Source organism: Phyllobates terribilis, unplaced genomic scaffold, assembly GCF_046119375.1.
Source record: "Phyllobates terribilis strain yellow unplaced genomic scaffold, ASM4611937v1 Scaffold_13__5_contigs__length_258822181, whole genome shotgun sequence".
Taxonomy (NCBI): domain Eukaryota; kingdom Metazoa; phylum Chordata; class Amphibia; order Anura; family Dendrobatidae; genus Phyllobates; species Phyllobates terribilis.
In genome coordinates, this window is record NW_027362773.1 from 55,786,353 (window position 1) to 55,796,377 (window position 10,025).

The 10,025-nt window shown below is 43.9% G+C and overlaps 1 protein-coding gene across 1 annotated transcript; it reads right to left on the reverse strand.

The window, feature by feature from the left end:
- Positions 1 to 808: 808 nt before the first annotated feature.
- KCNA4 (potassium voltage-gated channel subfamily A member 4) lies at positions 809 to 9,572 on the reverse strand. Its single transcript, XM_073658078.1, has 2 exons — positions 8,999 to 9,572; positions 809 to 8,412 (listed from the first exon to the last, which is right to left on the reverse strand). The coding sequence occupies exon 2, from the start codon at positions 5,714 to 5,716 to the stop codon at positions 3,701 to 3,703; it is 2,016 nt and encodes a 671-aa protein (XP_073514179.1). The 5' UTR covers positions 5,717 to 8,412; positions 8,999 to 9,572; the 3' UTR covers positions 809 to 3,700.
- Between the last annotated feature and the right edge of the window lie 453 nt (positions 9,573 to 10,025).

The following is a 10,025-nucleotide window of genomic DNA, read 5'->3' on the forward strand; positions in this document are numbered from 1 at the left end:
CATGGCAGACCTTCTACCAAGCATTTTTAAGAGTTTCTGCAGCGGAATTGCCGCTATGGAAAGGCTTAAAAAATGCATAGTGGGCACACAGCCTATAATTGACTTATAGGCTGAGAAAAACACCAGTAGCTTATTTTTCCAGACATAGACTGATATCCCCAAGACGAGCAAACACTCCTGCTCTACATGGCCACAAAGCTTACAATGAAACAATCCTAACACCGCTCTTTTTTAAAAAAAAACTAAACATATATTGTTGCATATAAAAACATTCATTGCCTTGAAAATGTATTCTTGTTAAACAGAATATGTGTGATAACAAGTGAAGCAGCCATCGGGGGTGCAGCGTAGGCAGTGAAACCTGGGACTTGAGGTAGCCAAAAGGTTATTTAGTAACACAGGATCATAAATCACATGTAAATGGAAAGAATTATGGTCCCGATGTTTTCGGTTACACCTCTGATATACACTCAAACTGACTTCTCACACAGCATCAGAAATAACTTTACAACTTTATGCCTAAAATTACTTGGTAAATCTTTATAATTTAGTCTGGCCAAGAAAAACTGACCCTGTTATTTCTGTCTGCTGAACAGGCTGCGATCAGATGTGGCTTCTGAGGCTGAGTGTGAACGGTACAGAGGGTGTATTATGTGCAGATGAATATGTGGCCTCTTCCTTCACCCTCCGACATGTAAGGAAATAGCAGTGGCAAACAAGAATAACATTTCTCAACAAAGCCGGCAGTGCAAGGAATGACGTCCGACGATACATTCCCAGCGTGATTAAGAAAACTACAGTCAACCTATTTCATTTTAGACATTGCTTTAATTCCATTGTAATCTAGTTTGTCTGCAATAAATGATTGCAACATGACAGTGTACACTTTAAAAAAAAAAAAGAGAAACAATCTCGATATTTAATCTCCAGTTCTGCTCGACATAAAAACGGACTTAGAGATGAGGCTTGATTTATAATTGTACATACTGAGGTGGAAAATTTGCAGCTAAAATAAAAAAAAAAAAGGTGACCAGAAATGGTTAAACGTTCCTTTTTGCATGTAGCAAGGCTGCAGAAACTAGAGCTGTACATTTAGTATTTCCCTCCATTACATGCAGATATGTCTTCTGTATGTAAACCCATAATGAAGACTTGGCAGTATAATAAAAGTTCTTGTAAAGTTTCACGGACTCCAGGTGCCATGTTACATTAACCATTCAGCTGCCAGGGTGAACTGCAGAGCAGACATCTGCACTCCCCCCTTGTAGCTGCAGAAGAATGATATAAGGGTTATTACCTGACAGAATAGCCCCTCACCTGACAGAATAGCCCCTCACCTGGAATGCTTCATTTACTCTAGACAATGCAAGTGGATAGTTGCCATCGCCATAACAAGGTGGCTTTCTGCTAAAACCACAGTGAACACAAGAACTCCAGCAACTGTAAACCAGTTAGAAAGTGTTTAGGCACATGCTCAAATTACCTTATCGACTAGAAAAACGATATAATCTTAGGTTACGGCTATAAGTTTGACTTTATTATACTATTTAAAAAAATAAAATAACCATTAAGTTGGAGGTAGCAGCCTTGGAAGCAAGGTTCATATACTTTATGTACTGTTAGAATGCAAATATAAAAGATTTCTCTATAGTCTGGGCTTTGGTGTGCATTGACTTTACAGTAAGGCCCACGTCATTAAGTAATTATGTAGATTATATAGAATGATAAATACGAGCTGCAATGTATGTAGAGGGTGACTTGATTAGGAAAGTCACCCAACTTACCAATCCGTACACTACCAGCCTATACTAAGCAATAAGAGTTACATTTTATTTTGTGCAGCCATGAGATCCTAATGATTGTCTAAACTTCGGAAATGACACAAATGGTTCACAGTACGAAGTCTCTTTAAATAATTCCTCTATCCAGCTTTGACTGTAGTGCAAAAAAAGCATTCCCTATCGCATGTGCCGATGTAGCGCCGGCGACTTTAGCGTCACCCAGCAAACGCTCGGATAGCAGAAGCTTGTGTGCGGAGTTGGCAGCCCTTACAGATTTGTTTCTCATCATTGACTTTCTTGAAAAATGGACGTATAGGCAGCTGTTCATAATCTCTTGCATCACACAGTAAATTCCACAGGGGAAAAAAATAAAAATAAATAATCAGGGCTTCTGCTGAAAGAACGGCACTGATGATTTATTAGTACTTTTCTTCTATAGTGGTAAAATCTCTATCTTTACCCTTTGATTGGGACACATTTTTTTCAATTAGTAGTAATTTATGAAAACTGACACCTTACCAACGATTGCATACATATATACGTTGTAACAAACAGCCTGTTAGCTTTTATCTGTGCAAAACAATTGCTTTCTATGAAAAATAGAGATATTTCTTTAAACCTTAAACCCTCCCCCCCTCAAATCGATTTCCCCTTTGATATGTTCAGAATGATTAAAACAAAATTAGGGCAATTTAACACATAGCACTTTTTTGGGGAAAACAATGCCACTATAGTTTTAATGCAATTTGTAAGCCAAAGCCAGAAGAATATTCAAAATAAATGAGAAATATAAAAGAACTTCTACTTCTCTTTCCTTAAAAAAAAAAACGATAGTGGCATTTCTCCAAAAAGTGCTGTGTGTGAAAGAAACCCTGGATTCCACTCTCGAGAATTTAGTTCACACACGAGATAAATTCCTCTTTTAAGAACATTTGGTGAAATGATGGTACTGTGATCCATGTACCAGCGTGAACATTGCTATAAGTATGCCACCACTAAAAACGTTCTCACATGGAACAAAAAATATATTATTAATTCTGTATGTAAATAAATAAGGTACATTTCAGTAACACAAATAGAAATATCTTTATAGAGAGTATTGTTTGTCTTTTTCTTTGTTTTTTTTCAGGTATATTGTGCCAACCGTGAATGACAGACCCCAATGCAGAGATGACCAACCTGTGGCTCTATTGTGAGCATGTTGTGATTTATAGATTCACATAAAGAGGCATTCTGGTTATAAGAAGCTATCACCTAGCCCCAGAATATATGATAACTGCTACATCGGACTGCTGAGATACCCACCAATCACCAGAAGGGGGTGTAGTGAGCTCCGTTCTGGCGATCAGTGGAGGTCCCAGGAGGTGGACTCTCATTAATCTAACATTTATCCCGTGAATGAATGATAACATACTTATAGCTGGAATACCCCTTTAATGTTAGGAGTTACATAACACCAAACCTTGAGTTGTCTTTTCACAATGCAGGGCTTGCTGTATGAGTTACTAAATGCTGTGAGTAGTAGTCCCAAAATTCGACTACATGCTATGAGTTGTAGTTTCACAACAGACTGGAAAGTCACAGGTTGGAGAACCTCCGCACCTAAGGTATGAAATGATGCGGATGAATGATCGGCTATACCACCGTCAGTAAATAACCTCATGTAGATAATGATGGGGAGGGAAGGGGTTACAAAAATAAAGACAAAAGAACAGGCACTATAATTCCTGTATTTTGTATCTGGTCCCAAGTTTGGATGTTCTTACAAGAGGAAGCCACTTATGTTTCCTATCTGATCAGAAACCCCAGGTAGTTTTTTTTTCTTTTCTGATCAGATTTGCATATTTTCATTTTTTTTTAATAATCATAATCACTGCACTCCTCAATGCATAAATAGAAAGTTTCAAAAAAATAAAATTTCACACATCGGTTTCCAGAGTCTTTAAATTCACACAGTTATACTTAAAAGTCTCGTTGCCATTATCCTGGCTGGACTTGTCTCTGACACATAGCGACTCCTTGAGCCCTTCTTCCATCTCTAGATACTCAGACTTGTCCTGGAGAGAGGAAGATGTCGAGCTCTTTAACTTCTTCAATAAATTGGTAGGCAAATAGGGGCAGCTGGACACACTAGCCGCCAACGGCGTCTGCTCCTCATTCTCCGTTTCCCTGTGGTAAAAATAATTAAAGTTGGAGACAATGACTGGCACGGGCAATGCAATAGTCAATACCCCAGCTATGGCACACAGGGATCCGACTATCTTGCCCCCAACTGTGATAGGTTTCATATCTCCATAACCAACTGTAGTCATGGTGACCACAGCCCACCAGAAGGCATCTGGGATGCTATGGAAGTGTGTGGTGGGCTCATCAGCCTCCGCAAAGTACACAGCACTGGAGAAGAGGATAACTCCAATGAAAAGGAAGAAGATAAGAAGCCCCAGTTCTCTCATGCTGGCCCTCAGCGTGTGGCCCAATATCTGCAGCCCCTTGGAGTGCCTGGACAACTTGAAGATTCGGAAGACCCTAACCAGGCGGATTATTCGCAGGATGGCAAAAGACATGGCCTGCTGCTGTTGCTGCTGCCCGGTGCCCTGCAGGGGGTGTTGCGGCTGCTGCTGCTGCTGCTGCTGCGGGGGCTGATGCCCAAGTTCGGTGCCCAGGGTGATGAAATAAGGCAGGATGGACACAATGTCTATAATGTTCATAATGTCCCTGAAGAAGCCAGGCTTACTGGGACAGGCAAAGAGCCGCACTGCAAATTCAAAGGAGAACCACACGATGCACACAGTCTCCACTATGAAGAAGGGGTCATTGAAGGCAGTGTGGACACTCTCTGCACTCAAGGTGCCATTGTACAGCCCATAGCCATCCTCATCCTCACTGCCCAGCGGGGACAGCGGGTTGTCCTTGTCGTCCCGAAACTCTGGCAACGTCTCCAGGCAGAAGATAACAATTGAGATGAGGATGACCAGCACGGACACAATGGCGATGCCCCGGGCCGGCCCGGAGCTCTCAGGATACTCAAACAGCAACCACACCTGCCTCTTGAACTCGTTGTCCGGCAGCCGCTTCTCCTCCTCCTTGACGAAGCCCTCATCCTCCCGGTACTTGAGCAGCGCCTCGTCCCCCAGCTCGTAGAACTTCACCTCCTCAGAGAAGATATCGAAGGGCACATTGACCGGCCGCTTTAGCCGGCCGCCAGACTGGTAGTAGTACAGGATAGCGTCAAAGCTTGGTCGATTTCGATCAAAAAAGTACTCATTCCTGAGCGGGTCAAAATATCGCATCCTCTTCTCGGCGTCTCCCAGCAAAGTGTCCGGGAACTGCGACAAAGTTTTCAGCTGTGTCTCAAAGCGGAGCCCGGACACATTAATGACGACGCGCTCGCAGCACTCAAACTCACTGTACACCGGGTGGTACCCTGGGCTGCTGTCTGCCAGGTACAGCTTCTTGTCCGCTTCCTCCTCCTCTTCTTCATCTTCTTCTTCTTCTTCTTCCCTCAGCATCATCTCCTCAGAGCCACAGGGAGCCAGCTCTGACGGGAAGGTGCCTCCATCTTCTCCTCCACCGGCATCTCCGCTGCTGCATTCGTTGCCCGCTTGGTGGTGTCGGCTCCTCCACCTGTTGCAACCACCCAGGGGCCAGTACTTGCGCCGGGTCCCCCCTTTCTTCCTCCTCAATGATGCTGCCTGTTGCTCTGACTGGGTCGTGCGCTTTGTGTTCCCGCCACTACTACTATTGCTGCCGGAGACAGGGGCCCCGCCCCCGGCATTCCCGCCTTCTGCTGCTGCAGCCTGTTGTTGTTGTTGCTGTGCAGCAGCTGCCCGGGAGTGTGCCAGGCGCTCCCGTTCTCGGGCACGGGCTTGCGCGTACCCATAGGGCAGGTGGCTGCTGCAGCCAGAGCTTTCCGCACTCACCATGGCAACCTCCATCTCTAGTCTCTAGTGTGAGGAGCTGCTGCTAGTAACGTGGGAGCAGGGGCTGCTTCACAGGCAGTGGAGTGTGCCACCCTGCCATGGCCCAGCCTCAGCCATGCGGGCAGCTCCCAAAAAAGATGTCCTCAGTCTAAGCACCAACTCAGTCGGACATCATCCCATAAGTTTTCTTCTAAAAGAACAATAATTGTCTAAAAGGACTGAAGACCCCAATAGTAATGCAAAGGGGGCGGCTGTGTACTTGTATGTCACCTCCACTGCATTGGGCTGATACCTATATGAATAAGTATGTCACCTCTGCTGTGCGGGGCCAATATCTATATGTACAAGTATGTCACCTCCACTGTGCTGGGCAAATAATTATACAAAGGGGGCAGCTATGAACAGGTATGTCACTTCTGCTGTGCTGGACCAATACGTATATGTGCTAGTATGTTACCTCCACTATGCTGGGCCAATACCTATATTTAACAGTACGTCACCTCTGCTGTGCTGGGTCGATATCTATATGTAAAGGTATGTCACCTGCACTGTGCTGAGCCGATACCTTAGAAAGGTCAGGGTTTTGTACAGGTATGTCACCTCTGCTGTACTAGGCCAATACTTATACAAAGATGACAGTTATGTAAAGTATGTCACCTCCTCTGTGCCAGGTCGATACCTATATGTAAAAGTATGTCACCTCCGCTGTGCCGGACCAATACCTTTACATATAGGTATGTCACCTCTGCTGTGCTTGGCAGAAACCTATATGTAAAAGTATGTCAGTTCCGCTGTGCTGATACCTATATGTAAAAGTATGTCACCTCCGCTGTGCTGGGCAGATACTTATAGAAAGGAGACGACTATGTAAAAGTATGTGACCTCTGCTGTGCTGGGCCGATACCTAAATCTAAAAGTATGTCACCCCCGCTGTGCTGGGCCGATACTTGTAGAAATGGGACTGCTATGTACAAGTATATCACCTCCACTGTACTAAGCCAAAACTTATGCAGTGGGGATGGCTATGTAAAAATATGTCACATCCGCTGTGCTGGACCGATACTTATATAAAGTGTTTGAATATGTAAAAGTATGTCACCTCCTCTTTCCTGGGCCAATACTTATACAAAGGGGAAGAATATGTAAAAGTAAGTCTCCTCTGCTTTGCTGAACTGATACTTATTCAAAGGGGATGGCTATGTAAAAGTATGTCACCTGCACTGTGCTGGGCTAATACTTAAACAAAAGGGTCAGCTATGTATATATATATGTAAAATATGTCACCTCTGCTGTGCTGATACCTATATAATGGGGATGACTATGTAAAAGTATGTCAACTCCACTGTACTTGATCTGATACTTATACAATGGGGACGGTTTTGTAAAAGTATGTTACCTCCGCTGTGCTGGGACAATACTTATACAAAGGGCACGGTTATGTAAAAGTATGTTACCGCCACTGTGTGGGGCTGATATGTAAACAAAGTGGATGATTATGTAAAAATATGTCACCTCTGCTGTGTTCAGCCGATACTTATTAAAAGGGTACGGTTATGTAAAAGTATGTCAGCTCCGCCGTGCTGGGCTGATATTTATACAAAGGGGTTGACAATGTAAAAGTATGTCACCTCCACAGTGCTGGGCTGATACATATACAAAGGGGATGGTTATGTAAAAGTATGTCACCTCCGCTGTGCTGGGTTGATACTTATACAAAGGGGTTGATAATGTAAAAGTATGTCACCTCCACTTCTGCTGGGCTGGGCCAATACTTATACAAAGGGGACAGTTTTGCAAAAAAAAATTGTGCCCACAACTCCTTTTTCCGATCTGAGTAGAGTCCCAACAGCTGCAAACTTTCTTCTAAATGAGCAATATTAGTGCACAATCCATAACCCTGGGAATATCCAGAATCCAATATTGATTCAAACGTGACGGTTTTGAAGATATTTGAGATTCCCCACCTCCGCTGTGCAGGCTTATTGGCTGAGGATTCATCATTTAGGCAGAAAGAAATGTAACCAATCCAATGTGCAAACAGAACAAATGTACAGAGACTATTATCCACAGGAGGAGCTAAGGTCTTCAGTTTGCCCCTCTGGTTGCAGACTTTGATCTAAAACGAGTCTATCATTTATGTCATCAGAGGGGACAGCCAGTCCCCAAATCTGTATATTATGTTTCCCACGTAGTACATAGGTCAGGAAATGAGGACTCCTCCAACAAAATGTAAATAGTTAAAATCCACCAGAGCTTCTTGGAAGGAAGAAACAGCAGCCAAAATAAGGTCCTAGAAGGAAGGACAAGTGGCCAAACTCCACGTCTGCCAGCGAAGACCTCTAATCCACTGTCCGGTGTAATGTCATCAGGGACGATGGGAAGAAATGCACACCTTTAACCCCTCCATGGAGTGCGAAACACAAGGAAATTCTGATTCACAAGATCAAATTCATTTAACCACAGTCAATATGATCAGTATGCTGTAGCTTGGCCTTGTTGGGATACCTACAGGGGGCACCAAGGTAATGAGTCTGGGAGCCATCACTTTGTAGATGCCGCTGCGCTTCTCCTGGTGACTTGTCTCCATCCATCCATCTCTCCTGCAGGAAGCAGATCACTAGCAGGGATTGGCGAGCTGCGTGGAGTCTCCATGGAAAATAGTGTCAAAATAAAGCATCTCCCTTTTGGTTCACATCACGCAGGTTCTCAGCCTGGAACACAGAAGAAAAATGGGGGGAGAAAACACTTTACAATAGGCTCCAACCCAGGCCCTGCACCCCAACTCTCTCTGTACCTCTACGCAAACATATATGTTTACTACAGTTGTAGCTATTAGGCCGCGATCACATGATATTAAAAAGAACAGCAGCAACGCTGCCGCCTATCAATCAGGGTTCTGTAGCTTATTCAACAGGGAGCTTTCGAAAAGCCCTTGGGAGAGCAGAGCTTTTACTCATAATTCCCTTTTAAAGTGACAGCACGCTCAATATTTCTGCTTTCCAAGTGGCTTTTGCAGCAGCCACAGGTTTCCCTGCTGCACTGGAGACATAATATATCCATTGCTGGTGTGAACATTATGCAAATCACTGTGCAATCATAAAGAGATCATATGGGGGGCACTAAGGGACAGAATAAAACTTAAGTTGCCCTATTATTTTGCAAAGGGAGCAATGCGGCTAGCTACAAAAAGAGCATCAGTCACAGGCGGTGGAGTCATGGATACAGATGGCAACAATGATTCTCAGAATTGTATCAAACAGGTTTACAGCCCCCAGCCCTCCTTATAGACATACTTACAGTTCAGACATCTGTGGTCCTGGGGGTAGGGTGCCCGGCTGGTTACTTAGGACTGATTTATCCTTCTTTTTCTTATTTTCAAGGCTGCAGGAGTTGATGGACTCAAGACAGAGACGATGATTTGTAAACCCCAGATTCCTTGCATGTCATTTTTGCAAAACTGCTCTTCCTCCACCCTCCTTGTGGCTCGCTCCGCACGTCTGTTTGTATTCCCATGTCCTCATCTGACTGTCATATTGACAAAAGGGATGATGACTGCTTAGAGATTTCTCCCCCAACAAGCATTTAATACTCGATCTGAACCTCTTGTCTCAGCTTGGACCAATCTACAGCTAGCATCCTCAGCAGCTAGCCTCCAGCAGATTTACAGTACAATCGCTACGATCCACACAGAAGGATGGCATCCAGTGATCAACCCCAAAGAAGCCTCCCAGAAATCAGACTGTTATAGGAACAAGTGCTGTGTCTCCCTGCAAGTCTCCAATTCCCAATTGTGTTTATGTATCAGTGAAGGACAAACGAGTGAGCCCAGCCTGATTTATTCCCAGGGCTCCCCGGCTCCAGAGCAGCCTCTAGTGGAAACGACTGGGTACTGCACCCCGTCTACACCTAGAATTCACATTCCCACTGAATAAAGAAATATTAATTATTGAAGCAAATATTCTCAATGTAAATTATGCATATCCGCCTAATAAAACCTATTGCAGAGGCAACCATTGTCCGAAGATAGAAGACAGAGGTCAGTATGACAGACCAGCTGTGCACTGTTTTCTAGCTGCAGACCAGCCTTACAGAGGAGTGAAGTTTCATGATACTTTTAAAAGCCAGTTTGGGTACAAATTTGTCCACACAACATGTTAAATTGCAGATCAAGCCAAAAGTCACAGCGGAGAGAAAACTATGACCTACAATACTTAAAACTACTTGGAAATTGAAACTCGTATATTCAGTAAATGACAAGTTAACCCCATAGTTACTGAAGGTTTGAACACATGTAGGCTACGTCCCCACAATGAGTTTTTGAAAC